The sequence below is a fragment of the Phalangium opilio genome, unplaced genomic scaffold, assembly GCF_054372755.1.
Source record: "Phalangium opilio isolate 3A_F unplaced genomic scaffold, DU_Popi_V2 ptg000041l_1, whole genome shotgun sequence".
In the NCBI taxonomy this organism is placed as follows: Eukaryota; Metazoa; Arthropoda; class Arachnida; order Opiliones; family Phalangiidae; genus Phalangium; species Phalangium opilio.
In genome coordinates, this window is record NW_028324165.1 from 7,534,895 (window position 1) to 7,560,132 (window position 25,238).

Here is a 25,238-nt window from a genome sequence, read left to right on the forward strand (position 1 = left end):
TTTAAATATAGTGCCTTTAATTGCCTAAAGATTCAGTTATTATCAACTTCTGGTTATATGTTAGCTTGGAAAACAAATTTCAACATAGTCCTGGAAACCGTTCGTTTATTAATCTCCAGTTTTATTATTTATTTCAAAACTCTTGAATTGTATCTTTTAAGACCTACTTTTAAAATGGCGGGAAATTTTCAAAATATGAGCGGTTTAATTGCCGATAGGCGGCGCGAGACTATAGAAGTTGTTAAAACTTGTGTATCTCCGTACTTTTTGATTTACACATGGGAAAATGTTACGGTTTGCCATCGTGTGCCAATTAAGATATAATATTATCAGTTATAAGCTAGAAACACTTCATCCGATAAACAAAGCTAAGATTACAATCTGCTAATTTCTCAACTCAACGCTCGATTATAAGAAGCTATTAAACTTTCCAAAATGCTTATCAACGGAAATAATATTTGTAAAGCCAGGCAATTAGGCTTAGGAAAGTTTCACTAATTATATCCCGACTACATAAGGTTATGTTGCGTAAGTATAAAACTTCGTATAGCTAGTTCCGGATGAGGTTTATTTTAAACAAACTCCACTCGTTGCCTACGTTAACGTAGGCAACGCTCCACTAGATGCACCCCTTGTCAAGGGCGACAGACGAAGAGAAAATAGTTTGGGGGAATTGTATTCATCCGCGACTTCCCGCCAAAACGCGACTCTTAGAAGGCGCGAAAAAAAATTATCCCTACGCCTCGCGAAACCCCCTTTGATTCATACTTTCCTCTATTCGCTTCTGCCCATCAACCGCTAATTTCTACCGAAAATTCCATATTTTTATAATAAAGATGGCGTTACTTACCTTCCGTAGAAAACAAACACCCCCTAAACTATTCCCTTTACACCCCCTTTAAACTTAGTTTACACACCCTTCAAAATAATTAATTTAATAACCACGTGACGTGTCTTCTCTATAATCTTCGTCTAAACCAGTCGAATTTATCGATCTATTCTTATAACAATCACTAGACCATAAAATCAACTAAGGTCGTGATTGGAAAAATCAAATAGAGCGTGGCGTATCCTATAAATCCTTGTACTAACTAGGCCTACCTAGATGGCGCCATGAACTCAACCCCTACCCTAAACACATGTTCCCAAAGTCTCTATGTATCTCTAGCGAAAAATCGAACAACCTACGGAGAGAGAACGTAACGCAGCCAACACCTAAAATGATCTAAACAGCGCTGCGTAAACCTTACAGTAAAGCGCGAAATGGCGGAGTGTGCTGCTACGCGTTGTTGTTCGGCTTTTGGGTAATGCTCGTTAGTTTAAAACCATCTATATATTATAATAAATAAATAATTAATTAATAAAAGTGCTTTAAATATAAATAAATAAATAAATATATTTATAAATCAAATGAATCCTATATTAAGTTAGCCCAGTAAATATTTAACTATTTTAATTTTTTTTGTAATTTATCGGCACATAGATTTAGTCGTAATTTAATTTATTAAAAATAATTAATTAGCGCTCACACCTATTAAACTGTAATTATGAAGATTAATTACGCCTTATGGATGCCCGTAACATTATGGCTATTTTGCTGGAAATTACAGCCATGTTATATGGATAAATACCCAGCTTGTAAACCAGTAAGTTCCGTTTTTTAGACTTTAATTATTACAGTACGTGTTTTTATTTTTGCGTTTGTGTTTTTATACTTCTACCTGTCTGGTTTTCTTTTTATCTTAATCCGTAGCGTGGTATTGTTTTAATCTAAATTTATGGGCCACAGCTATAGTGGGTCTTTGTTAATCTTTTAACCGACTAATCCGCCAACTAGACCCCCCTGTTTGACGAAATTATTGATTATTTAGACTCCCTTACGTTAATAATACTGCTATAATAAAAAATACGGGTAGGTCCTACTGTTCGGGTGTGATTTTTAGCACTGTGACGTAATACGCACTTGTCTTGTTCCCGGCCTGGTTTGGTATAGTCTCATTTGCATATTGAATTGAAAACGTGGCGAAATGAAATATTAGGTGTTTTTTAGTTAGGTGTTAGGTCAATTTTTTGGTGAGTGGTTTATGTGTTTAGTTTTTGTTAATTATATTTAGTTTTTCAATGATGGAGGGTAACTTCTATGAGTGTTGCCAGTTTGTTATTGCGGTGTTAGAAAAACGGGATTGTAGTTCAGTTTGAATCGGTTCTAGACTCTAAACTCTCAGCATGGCACTGAAGTTAAAGTTAACTTAGAGGTATATTGTTTAAATTTAAATTATGGTACAGTCGTAATTCTCAGATTGGTCATTCATTATCCCTTTAAAGGGAGGATGAAGTGCTTTTTTTATCTATTTGTTCTTCTACTAATTTAAGGGAATATCTGCATTGTGAAATATACGAGGGGCTAATCACTCTTATGTATCCTGTACTGTACACCTAATACGTTTTTACACTGTTAAGGGCAGGGCTTTTAAAGATTACTTGTAAACCCGTTTTTGGTTATGTCAAGGGTGCCGTATTTTACACGAAATACACTGAGTGAGTGGCCCCTCGGAAATATGAAAAAAGGGTCACCGTTTAAGAGTTATGATTATAGAGTTTTACGCATGATCCCTTAATTAAATTAGATTATAAATCATTGTCTTTCAGATTTTTACCTAATTAAATATAAGGGGTCATCCATAAAACACTCCAGTCATAGTTTTAAAAACTGTGCCCCTTGTGGCAAAATGGTGATAGAAGTATAGAACATTTTCTCCTCAAAATTGATTGATTTCCCATAGAACCATCCCACCCACTGTACTTTGATCATACCATCCTTTTTGAAACACCATGTATATGGTTCTTGATTGTTTTAGAAATATTGAACATATTTTTAGATAAAAACGGAAATAAGCCCTTTTTACATATGAAAAAAAAAAAATAAAAAAATAAACACCATTTTCATGGAAGATAAAATTTTATAGAGAAATTGGTTTCCGTATACATGCACTAAAACCAAATGGTGTTTCGTTATTGAAGTTCTGTTAGTCTAGTTTGTGTAGGTGAATACTACACTATTTCAAAGCTGTTTTATGAAAACACGTACCACGTTCTGTTAGATTGATTCTACCAGGAATGCATACAGCCAATAGGAATCATTGTGTTCCCATAATGCGGGGTTTGTGGGTATACCGGGCTTGAGAAATTACTTTCCCCTCTGCATGAGGTCTTTCTAACTGTGATTTCATTGGTTGGTAGCAACGCCGGATCCTAAGCGCGCCCAAGGTGTAGCCCGTCCATAGAGGATATACAGTAGAGGAGTGGATACTTTAGCCTTTGCAAATACATAAATTTTTACTATTAATTTCTGATTTTTTTCCATTGTACAAGACGTAGTATTGGTTGAAAAATGTCGTCTGCCATACTGTATTATCCTCTATGTAGGCGGGGAGTGATATTTAGATTACTAAAGGTAACCACGTGTCTACCAACTAACCGAGGGCCGGAAGTAGCTAAATAAAATTTGACTTAGGCCCTTGTAAATCATAATCATACTTCGTAAAAGTCGAAAAATAAATTCCCAAAATTTATCCAGAACTAAATAGACTGAATACAGCTGTCTACCCCTCTATTGTTTATCCTCTATGGTGCAACGTACAGCGAGATATATTATACGCTAGGGAAAATTCGTCATACATAGGTCTTCCTACAAAAAATGCGTTGAGTGAAAATGACTGCACAATGATTCCGGTTAGTTTTATCATAAGTTTATAAGATATGTTCCATAAGTGTGTCACTCGTTAATGAGAGTTTGTCATGAAGTGACGTAGGCGAAACGTCATAGATTCTCGTAAAGCGACGCCTGGTGAGGCGCTGTCAAGGGCTTAGTACAGACTAAAGAGGAGGATGGACTGCAAAACCGAGTGTAGTCAATTCTCACGTCGTTCTTGAACTAGCTCTCATTAAGCCACTAGCATTACGAAGTATAGGTAGTGACATACTTATGGAACATATCTTATAAACTTATGGTTTTATGTATTCCTGGGTTCTACGGAATCCATTCTATTGGGGTTATTTTTTCACAAAATTTTGAGCGAAAAAACTCGCTTAGTTTGACATTTTTGTCATGGTATTTTTAGGGGAGGGGGGGGGGTACTCTCTTGTCCCTGGAAAAGCACTTTCACTGCGGTTTTTTGATGTTTTTCAACGAATGTAATCCGTAGGGGTGTATACTGTAGTTAGGTTGACGTGGGTTTAAGTTTTATATAAGGTTTTATGCAATTTCTACGACATTTTATCTAAAAACGATACCGGTGGTGTTTTTCTAAAGCTTGTAAAACAGTTTTTCCTGAATTGACATTGCAAGGATATATTCAGTGGAGTGCTTTTATTTGTAGACATATAGTTCAGGGTTCATACGAACATGGTAAACAAGTAATTGAAATTAATTTAACAGTAATAGAGTCTGGGAAATAATTCTAAATCCTAATGCTCCATTTTCCCACTTTAATGCACAAATAGACACCTTTCAAATTTTTTTTATTTAAATTAACAGTTGTTATTGGGCTCAAATACTTAATATTCATTAAATCAATGAGCTAGGTTTTTGGAATTAAGATCCTTTTATAGTTAATTAACATAAGGAAAATAGGTTAACCCAAAAATTATTGCTAAAACCCCATTGTTCAAACACTAATGCACTATTTCTTACCAAGAAGTGATATCTAGTTTATAAGGGAGAAGATACAAGATGCCTAAGTATTCGCGCGCCATAGTCCCAGTCCCCCTTTCAAAATACAAGGGGGGACGTAAAAGGAGGCCGGGCTATTTCGCAGCCTCTCCTCAGTCGGAAAATATGACTGTAATTTTCGTCATTCGCGTCGCACTGACGTGAGTTTTCAAGAACCAATGAGATGTTGGTTGTAATTTAGAGGCAGGGATTAACTCCGGACCTACTATACGTTTGGGCTGGAGATAAAGCTGGAAATGTGCCCCGAATTAAACCTTCTCCCAAATAAACTAGATATCACTTCTTGTTCTTACCAAACACTTTGAAATATTTAACACATCGAAGTTCTTCTTAGATTTAAGAAATTCTCAGTAATCTAGGTTAATCCTTTAGGTTAGAAGATACACAGAAACTTTAATCCCCAACCATTCTCTTGCATTTATACACAAATTCTTGGTAAATTTCGTTAAGCCTAACTTGTATAAAAATCCCCCTAAACTCATAAATCCTTGAGAGAGAAAAAGGTTAATGTGTAATGTAGCCTGCTGTAACAAATTAAGGCCACTCTATTCAGCCTTAATTTAGTTTCTTTTTTCCTTAAAACGAATAAGGAAACTTAGGAAAGGAAACTGAGGTCTAGGAAATATATCCTTGAGTTTCCGGAGGTATCATTGGCTGTGTAGAGTGTATGTTACGTCACTATACTTCTTCCGTTTTCTATTGGTTAAACCGGAAACGATGTAGGGGTAGTTTTAACTGCTTTTCGCTTGTCTATAAACAACATCGTTTTACCAAAAATTTAAAGGGGACAAACTTTAAATTAGTTCGTATATTTTTTTATGAAAAGGCTTAGCGAAGTGACAATTTTATGTAAAATAAGTTAGGCTTAACAATAGGGTTGTAATAAAGTTCATATTTTACAAGAAAGAGTTTGAAATTACCTGTATGATATGAAAAGAAGTAGATTAGTGGAAAATTTTCATTACTTGTTTCTTGTTGTTAGAAGTTTTTCTTTGTTAATTTTGGCACCAAATTTTATCACATAATAAAATTGTGATATTTTTAATAGCTTATTATTATCAAGAAGTGATATCTAGTTTATCAGGGAGAAGGTATAAGATGCCTAAGAATTCGCGCGCCATAGTCCCAGTCCCCCTTTCAAAATACAAGGGGGGACGTAAAAGAAGGCCGGGACTATTTTGCCTCTCCTCAGTCGGAAAATATGACTGTAATTTTCGTCATTCGCATCGCCGCGCTGACGTGAGTTTTCAAGAACCAATGAGATGCTGGTTGTAATTTAGAGGCGGGGATTAACTCCGGACCTACTATACGTTTGGACTGGAGATAAAGCTAGACATTTGGCGAATTTATACCTTCTCCCTAATAAACTGGATATCACTTGTTGTTATTATATTAGGCATTATTTTTAAAACTAGGCTGTAATTTTGCGTTAAATATACGTATTATTTTACAGCAAATGAAGGGGTGATGACTTTATAAACAAATGACCGTTATATAAATTTAAATTATATCTCATACACAATGTGTATGTGTGAAGCCTTATCCGCTTTTGGTAACACTAGGGAAATTGAGTTTAATTTTTCGTAGTGGTTTGTTTCAGTTCGCTTCAAAGTTGGGACAGAGGTGAACCCCTATCCATGAAGCCTATTAAGAGCGTCCTATTCTATTCTTGACCCGTAACCTTTATGGATAACCCCCAATTTGTTATCATTTACTTTTGAATCTGAAAGTTGTGAAATAGTTTATTTTCTAAAAAAAAATAAATAAATGAAAAGGTAACAACAGAGAGCCATTTACGATGAAGAAATAGTAGGCCTATATTACGGTTCATTTAGTAAAGCGTTTCGAAGATTGACTAGCAACGTCTGGAAGTAAAATCGTGCGAAGTTCAATTTTAAAACTAGGCTTAACGTTTTTGGTTGGTCAATATTCATTTTGTACCTGTTAATGAATGAACACTTTGTGTTTATCTATTTCTGTCAACATAGAATAAGTCCAGGTATCTTTTGCGATTACACGAAGCTTTTCAACTTTACGCGTTAGGCTTAGCAAAGGAGCACTCTATTTTGATTTCAACGTAGGTAGTAGTTAGGGCCATAGAAACATTACCTGAAATATATAACCCTCAATTTACCGGTATAGGACCTTCCAAGGGAATATTCACCCATTTGTTTCTGTGTTTGTTGAGTATAGCTTTGATATTAGTGCCGTTAAGGTAGTGTCTACCCTCTCGGTGTGTTCTCAGGAAGTAAAGAAGGCTTAGAAAAAACTAGTTCCCCTATTTCTTTGAAGGAGAAAAACCTACACAAAACTTCATCAAAAATGGATTGGCTACTTTGGTACTACGTCGTTTTATTTCTAGTAGATTCGTGGAAATAGAAGTTCACAGATTTGAAGTGAAGCCTTGGGAACTTTCAGACACCCCTTTTAAAGGTTTAAGGCAGTTGGGAATTCGAAATTTTGTTCGAAAGGTCTGGAAAATGTTGGGGAATACTAAATTTTGTTCAAAAGGTCAGGGAAATGTTGGGGATTGCAAAGTCTAGTTCAAAAGGTCAGGAAAAACGTTGGGGAATACGAAGTTTAGTTCAAAAGGTCAGGGAAGCGTTGGGGAATACGAAGTCTAGTTCAAAAGGTCGGAGAAATGTTGGGTCAATACGAAACTTAGTTCAAAAGGTCGGGAAAAATGTTGGGGAATAAGAGGACTAGTTCAAAAGATTGGGGAATACGAAGTCTAGCTCAAAAGGTCAAGGAAACGTCGGGGAAGGCTAAGTCTAGTTCAAAAGGTCAGGGAAGCGTTGGGGAATACGAAGTCCAGTTCAAAAGGTCAGAGATATGTTGGGTCAATACGAAACTTAGTTGCAAAGGTCAGGGAAATGTTGGGAATACTAAATTTTGTTCCAAAGGTCTGTAAAATGTTGTTGAGTACGAAATTTTGTTCAAAAGGTCAGGGAAACGTTCTGAATACAAATATAATTGAAAGGGTCAGGGAATCGTTGAGAAAATTTCGTTCAAAATATTAGGGAAAAATTTACAAACGCTGTTGACCCCGAAAGGTCAAGGAAATGTTAGCGTTCAAAAGTTCATAGAAATCAATAAGCTCCATTTTGAAAATTGATTCAAACTTTTTGATAAAACAGATTTCGAAATAGACTCTTTTGAAATGGGTATCGTTTGCTTGATATAAGGGGTTAAGCATGTGGTACCCAAAGACATTAGATAGTGCTTCAACGTTACCAGTCCACTACCAAATTTGGATGGTCCGTATTATTTGAAGCTATCCATATCTTAATTAAATACGTCTTTGTTGACAAACATACTTATGAATTTTCCATCTTACGACAGCAAAAAGGTTCAAAAATCAGTGAAACTTGTTGAGTTAGAAATAAGTTACATTCACATATTTGTTCTGAGTGTCAGATCAGATTCACCTCAAATTATTAACTTCTATTACACCTCTTGTTCTGTTCTCCTTCAGACAAAGAGGAGCTAGAGCAAAACCTCCTGGTTTATCTCTTACTACTTCCAGCCCCCAAAGACAACCCCCGCCTTGTATTTGTACCGCTACATTGTTTATTGCCTTTTATGACATTGATTTGTTGGGTTTAATTGTTTTTTGTTTCGTACGTTCGTGGCATGGCTTCTCTCTCCCAGTTCCGGAAGAAGTTCAGTAAATAGTGGTAGTTTAGTTTACCCCTACCAACTGAGCTTGCAACTCCAAAAATCTTAATTTCCGGTGGTATGGGAACGGGACTAGCGTAAAAAATTGGCGCGGTATAATAATGGCGCGAAATGTAGCCGAGTACTGTTGAAAGGAAAGGGTATAAAAACTGAACACTTACTTGCTGCTGACTAATACAAAATGGGCACTAGGTGTCACGTGGTTAGTCGAAACAGATGCGTTGGTAGTTAGGAAGAACACGGTTTTTATATGCAGGGTGTTGCAAGGGTAATTATAGGACCGATGTTACTAACAGACAGAATTAATATCATTTTAAAATATAGTATTTAAACTTAAATCCTCTTACATGACCAAATTGCACTGACTACTTTTGTGCCCCGACTTAAAGGCCGACTTCCAGCGAAAAGGGTTCTAGCGAACTGAAAACCGAGCATTGAGACTAACAATGAAGCGACCGTGCCGATTTTCGAAGCCCCGCTGGGTCAAAAGTTGGAAGGGTTCTCGCTAACTGAAAGCCGTGCAATGTGGTTCTAGCGAACTGAAGATGAACAAATGAAATCCTTTTAAATTAATTTCCTCTCGAATTTTTCCTTTCCCCTGAAGGAAATTCTCTATTGCGTATCTTCATTTCGCTAGAATCACATTACATGGCTTTCTGTTAGTTAGAACCCTTCCATCTTTTAGCCCAGCGGGGATTCGAAAATCAGCACGGTCGCTCCATTGTTAGTCTCGATGCTCGGTTTTCAGGTCGCTAGAACTCTTTTCGATGGAAGTCGGCCTTAAATTGCTTTGTTAACGTAACTAGCGCCACTTGGTGTAAAAATGTGGCGGTAATTAGATGATTCACTGTAAGTTTGCCTTATTATTCCTACTCAGCACCACTGGAAGAGGGTCTGGAAACTACTCCCATAGAGACTGGGTAACTTATGAAGTCTTTATGGGAGTAGTTTCTAGACCCTCCGCTAGTGACGCTGAATAGGAATAAGGCAAATTTCGGTATTTGTATTCCCTTTAAATGCATTTAATTAACTTTACTGTGTCGTAATTATTCATTTACGACTTCTGCTACAAAAAAGCAAGGGTTGTAGAGAAAGGACGATGTGTTTGAAAGAAGGGAATTGGCACAGTATACCGCAAAAATCCTGTTTGGAATTTTATCGACATAATTTATCTTTTAGATGTTGGGGAAGGGGTTAGGTAATTAATTAAACAAAGGGGGCCATCCCTGTACTGCAACTTGACATATCTATTCAAAACCCTGAACGACGCTGAAAATCGAAGGCCTTTCTTTATTACCAGGACGAAAGATCTAAAAGAAATATATAAAATACCGAAAAATCGATATCGCATTAAGCTGTTCGGAAACGGCCTAACTACTAACCCCATAATGCATAAGTATAGTTCTACCGTTTGGGCCCGGACTCCATGCGAGACAAAATTGAAGAGACAGTAGCGCCATCTTCTTTTAAGTTTCTCTTTCCAAAGCCAAACAGTGGCTGGTATACTTTGATTGTCTTTCCTTGGTCGAGTGGGTCATAGGTTAGGTTGGTTTCTTAGTAATTGGAGGAAAGAGGTGAACTGGATTCGAAATCTCCCTATATATAACTATAATATTCCATAAATATGACACTTTCTATATATTATAATTAATAAAAATTAATTACTTTCTATATACTTCGTAATGCTAGAGAGTTACTGAGAGCTAGTTCGAGGGAGAACTACAAGCGAGAATTGAAGTCCTACACTCGGTGGTTAATTTTGCAGGACTTCCATCTTCATATTTAGTCTGCATTACTAAGCCTTTGACAGCGCCTCACCAGGCGTCGTTTTACCTCGAATCAATGACCTACGTCACTTCATGACAAGCTCCAGTTTGTAACCAGTGACAAGGGCGGACGTATTGAGTTTTCATGATTTCCCCCAACGACTATTTTTCCCTAACTCCATGCTCCACCCTTTTATGAAGCATGGGTACTAGTACCAAACATCCTTTCGACCCATACTTATGTAGAATATGACAGGCTTATGACTCTACTGTATTCTATTCCAGCACCAAAATATAAAAATTTCTTATCCCTAAAAACCGATATTCATATTTTTTTTATTTTATTTTATTTTTTTAGGAAGATTTTCACTACGAATTCACGGAGTGTGACGAATTTGGCGGGAGATGGAGAGTTTCGGTGCCTAAGCCTAATACGTGCATACAAGGAGCACCAAATCCCCCTGAAAGAGCCAATTGCAGTAAGGAATACTTTTTCTTTGATATATTGAGTCTGCCTTTAAATTCCAGACTGACTAGAGTTACTTAGCATCTTGGTAAGAACAAGTATATAGCACCATCAGTAATTTATTAATTTAAAAGGAAACATAACATTACACCTTAATTAAAAGAACGACCTTTTTCTAAATATAAAAATAATTAAATATTAAAATTAAAATAAATGATCTCTTATTGCAAAATAATTAGATTAGCATTTAATTAGTCTTAAAAAACCAAGGGCTACTGTGCTGCCATTTTAAGAGGCGTCTGGTAGCCAGAACTCGCACGGGATTGTTTCAACCAATCCCGTAGGGGTAAGGGGTTCTGGCTAGCAGACACCACTAAACCAATGGCGGATGGCGAGGCAGTAGTCCTTGATTATTTTTAAGACTAATTAAATGCTAATTATTTTGTAATAAGAGTTCATTTATTTTAATTTTAATATTTAATTCCTTTTATATTTAGAAAAAGGCCGTCATTTTAAGGCATAATGTGTAGAACCGGTATCTTTTCCTTTAAACAGCACCAGATGGCCCCACCTATCCACTCCACGGTTCTCAGTTCGCCTAGGCTAAAACCCCTCTTTGTTGGATCTCGGCCTTTAAGGTTTTAAATTAAGTTTTAGGTTTAAAAAATACGAAAATACACTGAGAAAAAATGTTAGTAATATACAGGGTTAATAGCTATGATAATATAAGGGTAATTTATAGCGTAATTTAGTAAATTACTAACACCTCTCTCTTTACTAGATGCTAAGCAACTAGACGAGTGTTTCTAAAACTTCATAAATAATGCATGATTTTTATACACTTTAAAACTTCGTAGCGACCGCACCAATGTCTGATATGTAAATTAAGGGTGTTAAAAGTGATTATGCTAATTTTGAAAGTTTGAAATGGATAATGTCAGACCCTTCGTTATAATTTTCAGACTTGGCTATGGGGGTACTTGGACTTAAAGGGATAGTAGAGCAAAATGCAGAAAATTCCAGTCGCGAGGTACAGATACTTTCCAAGCAGAAGATTAAACGGCAGTAGTGACGTCATCACCCAATAAAATTGCTTATTATATTTTCTATTTAAAAAACTATTATTTATCCGAATGAAATCATTATCGACCCATTATGAACCGATATTTAACGATTATCGAACGATATTTACCGATTATCCTCCGATTATCCACCGATAATTACCGATTATCAAGAGATATTTACGATTATCGACCGATACTTACCAATTATCGACAGATGCTTACCGATTATCGACAGTTATATAACGTTTATCGCCAAATATTTACAAATTATCGACAGATACTTACCGATTATACACAGATCTTTACCGATTTTCGACAGCTATTTACCGATTTTCGACAGATATTTACCGATTTTCGACAGATATTTACCGATTTTCGACAGATATTTACCGATTATCGACAGATATTTACCGATTTTCGACAGATATTTACCGATTATCGACAGATATTTACCGATTATCGACAGATATTTACTGATTTTCGACCGATATTTACCGATTTTCGACCGATATTTACCGATTATCGACCGATTTTTGCCGATTATTAACCTAAATTAACCTCTAGCCGAGTAATCGTTAAATTAATTTCGAATCGATACATCGGTTTGTGTCCATTACTAATCAAACTCTTTTAAACTATACCGAAAACATTATTGTAGTCGAAAGAAAACCTACTATTATCCCTTTGAAAAGTAAAATCTCTTTTCTAAAACTAGGTATCTTTTCCTTTTTCTTTTGGCAGCAACTTCGTGCGAACCGGGGACATTTTTAGACAAAGAAAACTCTCAATGTAAACCGTGCAAGCCGGGTACCTTCTCATTAGGAGGAGGTAAATTAATTGATGATTGGAAGCCCTTACCCGAAGGATTCAAAAGATCCTTTGAGTCGTTCGGAAGTAGCTTCAGGTTTCTCCAAAAATCAAACTTAGACGGACCAGTTAATTGCACGCAGTAAGTCATTTATTATTCCATACTCCATTTTATTAATTAATAAATAGATCGTATAGGGCTTTACTAAATTGGATGGTTAATATACAGGGTGGAAACCTTTGCGCCTCCCAAAACAGTCTATAGGCCTATTTCTCCAACCGTAGTAATTTATACAGGTGCTAGTAGATGAATTAAATGATAAGTCTCAGTATATTTTATAGACAGGACCACGACAAAGGTAGGGAGCTCCGTGGTCCTATAATTTCTATGAAATCCTATATTTTTGAACCTGACCTATATTATCCTATAATTTCATGAAAGGTCCTATATTTTTTAACCTGTCCTATATTATCCTATAATTTCTTGAAAGGTATTATAATATCCTATAATTTCTTGAAAAGTATTATAATATCCTGTTTTTTTTAACCTGTCCTATATTATCCTCGAAATTGCTTCAAAGGCTCGCTCAGGATTTTTTATATTTTAATTAAGTTCCTCTGAATTTTCAAATTAAAAAATCCAATTTGCTATTTATTTTTTCTATAGATTTTTCTACATAGTTTAATCCAAAATAGTAGTATATATGATCATCATTTTTATTCCTATATTTTCCTATAAAACCACATGATTGTTTTCTCCTATAAAATCGTATAATTCCGTCGGAAAAAAATTCCTATTTTTTCCTATAAGGAATTTAAATTTTTGTATGGGCTCCATGCAAAGGTACTCACCCTGTATGATCGATCTCTTTTAAAGAAATTAGTTAATCTTCCTACTACTTTAATTAATTAAATTAGTCCACCCAATTTCTTATTTTTATTTTTAATATTAGATATTCTTGGAAATCTTATAACGGTGATTATATTTCCTCGGAAGGCGGGCCTTGTTCCGTCACTCTAAGTTACTCGGTTAAATTAGTAAAAGATGGAAAATTAACATTTGAGTATCAAAGTTTGGATGATATGGTCTTATTCACATTTGAGGTGAATATATTGTATATTATTTTCTCTTAAACCAAGCGCGTATGGAAAGACTGCATTTAGGGGCAAACATCCCTGTGTATTTCTTACGAGCGCCTGTAGAAGTGTTTAACCCGCAACACACTTGTGTTCAAGGGAAAAACAACCTACAGGCTGCAGAGGCAAACTTACAGGCTGAGATTCAGCTTCGTTGTAGCTTTTTAATTGTTTTTAATTTAGATTTTAAATGATCGGTGTCAGAACGTTCGACAACCCGAGAGCTATAGATGGCCCGAAAGAACGGATGAAGGTGAATGGAGAACAATTACGGTTAGTTTGCATTTAATTTATTTTAATTAATTGTGTAGTCCGATGGTGTAATTAGTGGTGATCAAGAACTGAGAAAAATTACCAAGCGTAGGTTTTTTTCGAATGACATGAAATTGGTTAAATTCTAGAAATAATTTTGAGGTCAATTTTGTTATGAATAAATTACTTATTATTTTGTGGAAAAATTAAATATTTTTTGCTCAGATCCGAGTGGACCCATATGATAATAATTATATCACGTATATTAAATTAAAGTTTCATCAAGAAGTGATATCTAGTTTATTAGGGAGAAGGTATAAATTCGCCCCCACATTTCCAGCTTTATCTCCAGTCCAAACGTATAGTAGGTCCGGAGTTAATCCCCGCCGCCTCTAAATTACAACCAGCATCTCATTGGTTCTTGAAAACTCACGTCAGCGCGACGCGAATGACGAAAATTACGTATTTTCCGACTGAGGAGAGGCGAAATAGCCCGGCCTCTTTTTACGTCCCCCTTGTATTTTGAAAGGGGGACTGGGACTATGGCGCGCGAGTACTTAGGAATCTTATATCTTCTCCCTAATAAGCTAGATATCACTTCTTGGTTTCATCTAATATGGGGATTTCCCTAACCAGGAATACATACAGATAATAGGAATCATTGTGTAGCCCTAACCAGGAACCCATATACTCTCTGAGAACGTAAAGACATGGGGTGTATACATATGATCTTAGTTCATTTTGAGGTATTGTTTCAGGTTGATTTAAATCAAGGCCAAAATGTAGTGTATTGGAAAACAATAGGAATCGGTGGCGTTGGATATTTTGATCACGTTCCGAGACCAGTTAAAATTAGATCTGTTTCAGTTACAGGTAAATAAATAATTTAATATTTTTTTAATATGTTCTGGTTTTATCCAACAAATAAGCTTGTAAAATGACGTATACAGGGTGTTTGTGAAAAGTCCATCAATAATGAAAGGGCGTATTTATTGGGCCATTTTGAGTCGAAAATGTTCTATGACATTTTGCCGTCCGAGCCACGGTTTTCGAGTTATGATTTGAATATTTTAGGGATGACCCCTTCATTAAATTAGCGCTGTCTTTCAATTTCTTAATTAAATTTAAGGGGTCATCCGTAAATTACTCCAATCATAACTTGAAAACAGTGGCTCGGACGGAAAAATGTCATAGAACATTTTCGACTCAAAATGGCCCAATAAATACGCCCTTTCATTATTGATGGACCTTTCACAAACACCCTGTATTTTAACTTGGTGTTCAATTAATTTCCACGTTATTCTTAATCATCCTTGTATCCATATTTTCACTCCAAATTTTCTCTATTGGAGAAGCAATTAATTAGAAACGAGTTAAATTTTAGGGGTAGCTTATACTTCCACTTGCACACCGTGTCCAGCGGGAACCTCAAGTCCTACTGGGGCAGAAAAATGCACACCCTGCGCTGAAAATACTTATTCCAAACGGGGCTCAGCAGTATGTACCCCCTGCAATTCAACTTACGAATATTCACGTAAGTAAATTTTATTTAAACTATATGCTAAGCCTTAACCGAACGTCACCAGAAAATCCACGACTCACTCTCAGTTAACTACTAGAAAACTTATTAAACGTATTAGAAGTATATAATACTTCTCTTCGAGAGAAGTGTACCACCACAAAGCGCCCTGAGTAATTGTAACATGATTCTTTCCGACATCTTTCCCTTAACATTTGGAGTGCACAAGGTTACTAAACTGAATCATCATGCCTACGCGATGATAAATAGTTCCCCCCTCATCATTACTCTATTAGCGCGCTGCTTAACTATTTGCCAACCAAGGAGCATGCATGCGCTTGTGGTCATTTTTGTCCCACGTCAAGACAATCAAGGTTTGTGGGTTAATTGATTGCTGAGGATTTAGTAAATACCAAACAGTAATTTTAGAATTCACCCTAGCACGGTGCGATAGTTATATACCCATCTGAATTAAGTTTGATGAGCGGGAGAGCAAATTAACAAAAAGGGGCTCCTTTGCCTGGGGGAAGAATCATGTTACATAACTAGAGTATTAAGAGGATACGAAGTGTCATCCTTCTTCTATTATCCCCTTCTGAACGCTATTACTTTAAAGATTATTTAAACGTTATTTCCATCTTAATGTAATGGTCTATTAATTAACTGAATCTTTAATCTTGTTTTTGTTATAGCTCCTGGTTCGGGAACGTGCGTCCCACGCCAACCTTGCACCAACTTAGACTACTACCCATTGTATTCCCAATGTGATTTGAGCACCAATACGACGACAGTGTCTTACAAATGGAGAGATAAAAAAATATGTCTCAGCGACAACAATCCTAAATCTATTAGCTTACCTTCGGCGGAAACAACAAAGTGCATGACTTGTAACCCCGGAATGCAACAATCAGAGTCAAGTAGTACCTGCGTCTTTTGCGATCCTAATAGCTTCTCCAAGGGATCATCAAGTAAGTAACGTAGTCTTTATCACTAAGCCTTTGTTAAGGAAAATAAAATTGTGCTGCTTTTCACGGAAAATCCATATCGTTTAGAAATTTAGTATTATGTCATAACAGGAATACATACAGCTACTAGGAATCATTGTGCCCCCAACTTCATTTCTATGCGGGTTTTGTCAGCCGGCAAAATGCACCTCGATGCGTTGAGAAAATGGCTACAAAATGAGTCCTAGTTCCTAATATGCGTCATATCCGCTAAACTCCTGCAACTATCAGATAGAGCGTTACTAACAGACAGACAAAAATGCCCCGCTATCCTTACAACCTCACTTTCTGTTATTTCTATTCGCCTTTGCTATCTCACGTGCCTACTGTGTTTGAAAAAAATAGTGTTTTAGGCTTCATTTTTACTTTATACCTAGCGTTACTAACAGACAGACAAAAATGCACCGTTATCCTTACCACCTCAGTTTATATTATTTTTATTCGCCTTTGCTATCTCAGGTGTCAACTATGCTTAAAAAATGGCATTTTAGACTTCATTTCTACTTTATACCTAGCGTTACTAACAGACAGATAAAAATGCTCCGTTATCCTTACTACCTCACTTTCGGTTATTTTTATTCGACTTTGCTATCTCACGTGCCTACTATGTTTAAAAGGAAATAGTATTTTAGGCTTCATTTCTACTTTATACCTAGCGTTACTAACAGACAGACAAAAAAGCTCCTCTATCCTTACTACCTCACTTTCTGTTATCTCTATTCCGCTTTGTTATCTTACGTGTCTTCTCTGTGTTCCAATTTTCTCAAGGTTGCAAATCATGTCCGGCGTCAACGTCACCTAATTACGGAATAAATTACCAAATTTGGAACGAAATTCCTCCCTTCATGGTGGCTTCGTGCAACAGCGCTGCTCAGGACAGAGATTGTAGAACAAACCCGGCTTGGATACCGGCGGGACAGTACATCCGCAGCGGACACGGACACGGTGACAGCGCCATCCTCATTTTGAAATTAGAAGTGGACGGTTTTCGCGCCAAGGAAAAGGTTGTGAATGGACAAGCCATACCAGTTGGCGAATTAACTTTCAGTTTTGAACTGAACTGTCAAGCCAATTGCGAATTTTTCTTGTTGGAAACGACTGGACGAAATAGTCTCAAAGTCATCAACTCCTGGAAAGGAAATAGACCAAAGGAAACGTTCTCGTAAGTTAAATTTTAATGAAGTTAATTTTAAGCTAAGAATTAAGATTTTGGTTGAAATTAGGGTAGACTTAATTTTCATAGAAGTATATAATATTTCTCTTGGAGGAAAGTGTACCACCACAAAACGTCTGGGGTAATTGTAACATAATTCTTCCCAACATCATTTCCTTAACATTTAGAGTGCACAAGGTTACTAAACCGAATCACGCACATACGCGATAAATAGTTCCCCCTCATCATTACTCTATTAGAGCTGCTCAACTATTTGTATTTGCCAAGGCGCATGCGCTTGTGGTCATTTTTGTCCCATCCACGTCAAGACAAAAAAGGTTTGTGGGTTAATTGATTGCTGAGGATTTAGTAAATACCAAACAGTTATAGAATTGACCCTAGCATGGTGCGATAGTTACCCATCTGAATTAAGTTTCATGAGCGGGAGAGCAAATGTTCAAAAAGGGGTCCCTCGCCTGGGAAGAAGATCATGTTACATAACTAAAGTATTTAGAGCATACAGAGTGTCATCCTTCTTCTATTATCCCCTTCTGGTTTTAACCCAAAGAACCAACAGACATTGCGTAAACATTTCAGGTATCCAATACTGCGCAACGACACCTACAACTTTGCTTGGGCCTTTACCCGGGCACCTTACTTCACCAGCGAAGGTGATGTTCCCTACATCTCAACTGAAAGTGGTTCCCCAAGCCCAGATGACGGATACGTCAAAATCTTCGACATTGGCGTCACCAACACGATTAAAGGCGGCGCCTCGGAGTGTATCAAGTGTCATAAAGGACTAGCAGTTGATGGGTAAGTTAATAATTAAACCTTCTTAGCATTTAATTTCCACTACTAAGGTTTTGAACATTTAAAAATGGTTCTTTACAAAATTTAATGATTGATTAACCGTTATAATTAAATACAAACTTGATTAAACTAACTTTCTTAGATGTATCCCTTGCGGTCCTGGTGAATACTTTGAAGGTACGGGTTGCCATAAATGTCCTTTGAACACCTACGTCACTGATAAGTTGGCATTTGGACGAGGATCTTGTAAACCATGCGGAGCTGGTCTCCGTTCAGATGATAGACAAACTTGTTACAGTAATTGCGGCTTACCAGTTGGCATTAATGGAAAAATAGACTTCTCCAAGCTTCCAAAGTAAGCCTAAGTACTATTATTAAAAGCAGGAATACATACAGCTAATTGGAATTATTGTGACCCCATATATCCCATGTTAATTTCTATGCGGGTTTTGTGGACTGGGCTTGAGAACCTCAAATGCGTCACGCCTCATAATTCTGACGTTTTTCTAACTATGACATCATTGGTTGGTAGCAGAGCGTGGTCCTAGGCATGCGCAAGGTGTAACGAGCAGCTAGATAGATTATAAATTCGGTTAGGTAAAATTCGTCATACGTAATGATTAGTCAAGCCCCTCCCACAAAATCCGCCTAGATACGTTGAGAAAATAGCTACGCAATGATTCCAATTAGCTGTATGCATTCTTATTAAGACTAACGACCATATTATGGACCGTTTGTTTCGTCTTTCATTGTCAGATCTATGACAATTCAGTCCAGCACATTTTTCACGTCAAACGGCATGAGTTTCCATCATTTGTTTAATATAAGCCTTTGCGGGAAACCTAACCCTCAAGCAGTTTGCACCAACAATGTGTCGAAAGAAGTTTCAGAAATTAGGTCCAGCGTTTGTAGAGTAACTCTGGTACCTCCGCAAGGTCAAGGAGATGAAGACAAGATAATGGCCACGCAAGCTGTCAGGTAAGTTTCGATTCTTTCTTTAGTCGTTTTCGAAGGAAATGGGAATCAAATTAAAGGGCCAGTTTTTTTGTTGGAAAGAGTGAATATTGGGATTTGGCCCTTTGGGATGGTCGTAGCATCGCTAATAGTTAAAAATTGCTTATTATTACCCACCCTAACATCGATTTCCCGCATTTATATTTGGGTGTTCCAAAATAGGCAAAGGTGTTCCATTTTAGGGCTGACTGTTCAATTTTGGGGCCAGACCGTTCCGTTTTAGGGCAGACTGTTCCATTTTGGGGGCAGGCTGTTCCGTTTTGGGGCAAGCTGTTCAATTTTTGGGCTGACTGTTCAATTTTTGGGGTAAACTGTTCCATTTTGGGGGCAGACTGTTCCATTTTGGGCGCAAACTGTTCCATTTTGGGGGCAGACTGTTCCATTTTTGGGGGCAGACTGTACCATTTTGAGACACTGTACCATTTTGGGGGCAGACTGTACCATTTTGAGACACTGTACCATTTTGGGGGCAGACTGTACCATTTTGAGACACTGTACCATTTTGGGGGCTGAGTGTTCCATTTTGGGACAGACTGTTCCATTTTAAGGCTGGCTGTTCCGAATTAGGGCAGACTGTTCCATTTTAAGACTGACTGTTCCGAGTTAAGACCAACTGTTCCAAGTTAGGACTGTCATATAGCTATTCTAAAACACATTTTGTTAGAAAAATACGCATCGTAGTAGTCTGAAAATGGGTGCAATCGATCGGCAATAGTCCAAACATTACGTATTAGTCTGCTTATTCACTTTAGCAAATTATTTGGTACTGAAATAACCGATTTTCCACACTGACCATATATGTCTATCTACAATATTAAAGAAGAAGAACTAAATAACCACATATTCCTAATTACTTTAACAGCATCGGCGACTGGCTAATCGGTGTGACGAAACAAAAAACCTACCAAAACATCGCGGTCATCGACAAATTCGCCAAAGGACCCGAAAGTTCACCCGACGATATACATTTTTATTATATCGCCTCGAGGTAAAATATATATTAAAACACCTAATTCAAATTAAATTAAATTAATTTCAATTAAACTTATAGTCGAACAACGGCGTGTCCTGATGGACGATACACGACTGTCACATTGCGTTGTGACCCTTCTATGAAAGATCCTGGTAAAATAAGTATGCCACCTGATTGCGTCGATGGTACTTGCGATGGGTGTAGTTACCATTTCTTATGGAAAACACAGAGAGCGTGCCGAGTTTGTACTAGCGACGATTACGAGGTAATTTATTTTCCAACTAAATTTGAGTTTAGCACGCGCGAAAAACGTTTAAAGAATCCATAAAGCAGAAATGAAATATAACTATTATCAGGAATACATAAAGCTAATAGGAATCATTGTGTAGGCATATATCCCATGCTAATTTCTGTGCGGGGTTTGTGGGCCGGGCTTTAGAACTTATAGTATCCGTCATGCTTCATGATTCTGATCAACGTAAAATTCGTCATACATAATGATTAGTCTAGCTCTTCTCGCAATGGCAAGAAAATGGCTACACAATTATTAGCTATATGTTTCCTGATATGCGTCATCTCCGCCAAATTCCTACAACTAGATCGAGCGTTACTTACAGACAGACAAAAATGCTCCGCTTTCCTTACTACATCACTTGACACTTTCTGTTAGACTGTTATTTCTGTTCGCCTTTACTATCTTACGTGTCTATGCTTAAAAAATATCCATTTTTAGGCTTTATTTCTACTTTATACCTAGCGTTACTAATAGACAGACAAAAACGCTCCGTTATCCTTACGACATCATTTGACACTTTCTGTTATTTCTGTTCGCCATTACTATCTTACGTGTCTACTATGCTTAAAAAACATACATTTTAGGCTTCATTTCTACTTTATACCTAGCGTTACTAACAGACAGACAAAAATGTTCCGCTATCCTACCTACCTCACATTCTGATATTTATAATAGCTTTTGCTATCTTACGTGTCTACGATTTAAAAAAATATATAATTTTAGGCTTCACTTCTACTTTATCCCTAGTGTTACTAACAGACAGAAAAATATACTCCTCTATCCTTAGTACCTCACTTCCTCTTATGTCTATTTGCCTTTGCTATCTGACGTGCCTACTACTATCTTTTAAAAGAATCACATTTTAGGCTTCATTTGTACTTCAGACCTAATCATCTTAAAACGAATGAACTATTGGTGGTTATTTCTTTTTGCAGATCGTTAAGGGCGAGTGTAAGAATGGAGTTCAAACTCTGCATTACATCGCCTTAAAGGGTTGCGTGCCTAGTGGTAAGGACACACCCAAAAAGCACACTCAACCTTGCTCCGTTGTTCCTTTCGAATTGCAAACAGTGATAGCGTCTAGTGTGGCGTTAGGAGTTCTTTTATTGGCGTTGCTTCTATATTGTTGGAAGAAAAATAGAAAGTAAGGGATTCATTGATTATTTTACGCTCTTTTTACTTCACGTAACACCCTAGCTCTATTTCGGGCCTAATCGCTTCAACAGTTTCATTAACGTGTATTTTGTGTAATGACCTCTTCTTGTACGAGACGATTTATCATAAGCTTATCATACTCTCCATAAGTATTTGTCGGTGAAAAGGAAATTTGCTATGAATATAATGTGTTACAAAAGTATGACATTAGACGATTTATCATAAGCTTATCATACTCTCCATAAGTTTGGGTTGAAAGGATATTTGCTACGATCCCGTATCATAAGTTTATTAGATTTGTTCCATGATAAGTATGACACTACCTATACTTCGAATGCTAGGACTTACAGCTCGTGATAACTAGTTCGAGAACGACAAGCGAGAATTGATTAACTACACTCGGTTAGTTAATTTTGTAGGACTTCCATCTTCCAATTTAGTCTGCATTACTAAGCCTTTGACAGGCGTCGCTTTACGAGAATCTCGTCACTTCATGACAAGCTCCAGTTTGTAACTAGTGACAAACTTATGGCAACATATCTTATGAACTTATGGGTTATGGCCGTATTCTGTAGTCGAGGGGTGAAGTTAACTGGCCCGCTATAGTCTGCTACTACGAACTTTCTCGTGACGTCACACCCTCCTATCTCTTACCTCTCTTTTGGCGACCATATTGGAAGTCTTCAGCTCAGGTCATGCAATTTAGACTACCAATAATGACGTCACGTCCCCGTAACTCCTCCCCTCTCAGTACTACTCTATGCTTAGAAAAGGCGGCTAGTTTTAGCTCCGCCCTCAAGAATGAGTTCCGATTGGTTCATGCCTTTGGAAAGGTGAGGTAAAATGGTAAAATTGGTGTGTAGAAGTTTAGCCAGAATGCTAGGGGTGCCACAGTAGCCGATATTTGATTTAATTAACGCTAAGCCTTTGTAAGTTATAATTGTACTTGATTGTAGATTGGAGTACAAGTACATGAAATTAGTTCAGTCGGGCACTTCCAAGGAAGGTGAATTGCCCACGGCGGAAAGCTGTGCCATATATGATGACGACGATGATCAGTATGACGCGGTGGTCACCACGGGCACTGGACGTTCAAGCCTGCTCTCCAAGTTCCAAGGAAGCGGTCGAGGAAACAATGTAAACTTTGTTTAAGCACATTTTATTAATTTTAATTACATTAACTCTCTCTCTATCTCTCTATAATTCTTCTTTCTCTAAATAACAACAATTTTTTTTTGAAACCCGTACCGTATACCGCGCGTACTAATTATTATATAACAAAAACCAAACCAATAGTTGAATAATTAATTAATTGTATAATTAGTTTTTCGGATATCACTAGAGTAATTGAAAGTTTTCCGCTGTTCAAACTTTATCCTAGCTTTAATGAATTACTATTGAGAAATAATAATAGGTTTAAAAAACTCTATGATACGCATTTACGATCTTCTTCTTAACCCTAACACAAAGGCTTACCTCAAATTAGTTTTGAAAAACGAATTAGGCTTAGGGATTGTTAACCCTTGGCTAAAACTAAGATATAACTTATTTACTTCAGCCCTAAAACCGAGGCTTAAATATATTTACTTGAAATTACTTCAGCCTTAAAACCAAGGCTTAGCTGAAAACTTAGCGTTTGCCAATGCCAATATGGCAGCTCCCATGTAGTTGTGGTTATGGTGGAATTTTAGGAACTCGGCTTGTTCTGTTTTGAATGGATTTTAATCTTTTACTTGTGGTATTTTTAACATTTAGGCTTAGTAAAGTATTTTTAACCATAACCAAGGCTTAGAAAAATTCTTTTTAGGGTTAGAAAAATTCTTATTAACTTTAGCAATCTTGCAAAGGCTTAGGGAAATTCATTTAAACCAAGGCTTGGTAAAATTCTTTTTAACTTTAGCAACTATTGCAATTGCAAAGACTTAGGGAAATTTATCTAAACCAAGGCTTAGCAAAAATAATTTTAGGCTTAGTAAAATTATTGTTAACTTTGGCAATCTTGCAAAGGCTTAGGGAATTTCTTCTTAACCAAGGCTTAACGTTTAATCTTCTGTAGTGGTAAAAAACGGTAGTTTGTAGATATTCTAAGAGTTAAATTAGTAAGTAATTAGATTAACAAAGTTAAATATGGAAAATTCTAAAAGAAGGACTAAGTTAATTAATATTTATGATTTCATTTATTTATTTAATTTATTTTTTTTTAAGTTTTTTGGTTTGAAAACGGAATTAAATTTTTGCAGGATGACAATTCCGAAAGGATTCACTTGACCAAAAACCGAAGTCAGCTGTGAGTTTTTCTTTTTAATTTATTTTTATTTCCAAATTGTTTTATTTTAAACAATTACGATATATTATTTATAACATAATATATATGAAAATATACGAAAAAGTGCCTATTAGCTGAATTTGACATTAAATTATAGGTTATTTCCGATAAATTCGTAACACTTAAAAACCAAACTTAAACGCAAAAGTTTTTTTTTTAAATTCTAAAAAACTAAAATATGAAATTCCCTCAAAAATGTTCGTTTTTTTTTAAACTAAAAAAAAGAGACAATTTTAGGCTTAACTTTTGAGTGAGAATTTGTGAACCAGAGTAAACTATTTTGCGCGCGCTGGACTTTTAGAGAACTGTTCTTAAAAAGTTTTTGATAAGTAATTAATTTAAACCTAATTAATGTGGAAAAATATTTAATAATTAACTATATGATGATACAACTATAAGTTGTACCTTAAATTTTTCGTGCTTCCCGCACAAAAAAAACTGGACTAGATTTTACTTTAAATCAAGTTAAAATCGTATTTAAAAAACCCTAGTCCATCCATAATTAACTTTAATACTAACCAAAACGTTCATCAAAAAGTAGTTCCTACTACGTGTTTTTCATTTATAACCCGTTTTATGTATTAACTAACTAACTAACATAACATCAAGTTTTGTATTAAACTGGAAAAACGCATCGCACATAAAAACCCTATTTTTTAAAAAGGTTTTTGTTTTCTCGTGAAAAATTAACTTAACTAATGTTTCCCTTGTGTTTGTTGGTTTTTGGCGCAGTTTTTATGTAAAAAAATTGTTTTGTTCAAAAAGCTAACGAAATAATAATAAAAACCGCTAAAATAGAATCTGTCGTCTGCTCTTTCAAATTTACCGCCATAATAACTTTCGCGCCTTTAATTCCCGCTTTTCTTTGCAACTTTGATTCAACCAATGAGAAGTCTCTATATATATCACGTGACATATCTTGAGAATCGAGCGCGCGAAATCGCCAGTTTCCAGGGTTGAAGCTTGAAGTATCACGCCATTGTTTAACTGAAAATTTTGAAATTGGGAGGACGTTTTGAGTGAATTAAAATTAAATTAATTTAATGAAGTATGATTAGAAAGTAATTAAAGAGTTTAAGAACGT

At 36.3% G+C, this 25,238-nt stretch overlaps 1 protein-coding gene across 1 annotated transcript; it reads left to right on the forward strand.

Annotated features, from left to right (window-relative positions):
- The first annotated feature begins 1,192 nt into the window (after positions 1–1,192).
- Positions 1,193–24,954, forward strand: LOC149679711 (endosome/lysosome-associated apoptosis and autophagy regulator family member 2-like). The gene is made up of 19 exons (XM_089835505.1): positions 1,193–1,435; positions 1,523–1,646; positions 10,535–10,655; positions 12,448–12,655; positions 13,467–13,617; positions 13,834–13,923; positions 14,661–14,775; positions 15,287–15,436; positions 16,114–16,389; positions 17,194–17,587; positions 18,176–18,394; positions 18,534–18,746; positions 19,148–19,369; positions 20,268–20,393; positions 20,457–20,643; positions 21,609–21,817; positions 22,785–22,965; positions 24,069–24,115; positions 24,252–24,954. The coding sequence occupies exons 2-19, from the start codon at positions 1,548–1,550 to the stop codon at positions 24,271–24,273; spliced, it is 3,030 nt and encodes a 1,009-aa protein (XP_089691631.1). The 5' UTR covers positions 1,193–1,435; positions 1,523–1,547; the 3' UTR covers positions 24,274–24,954.
- The last annotated feature ends 284 nt before the right edge of the window (positions 24,955–25,238 follow it).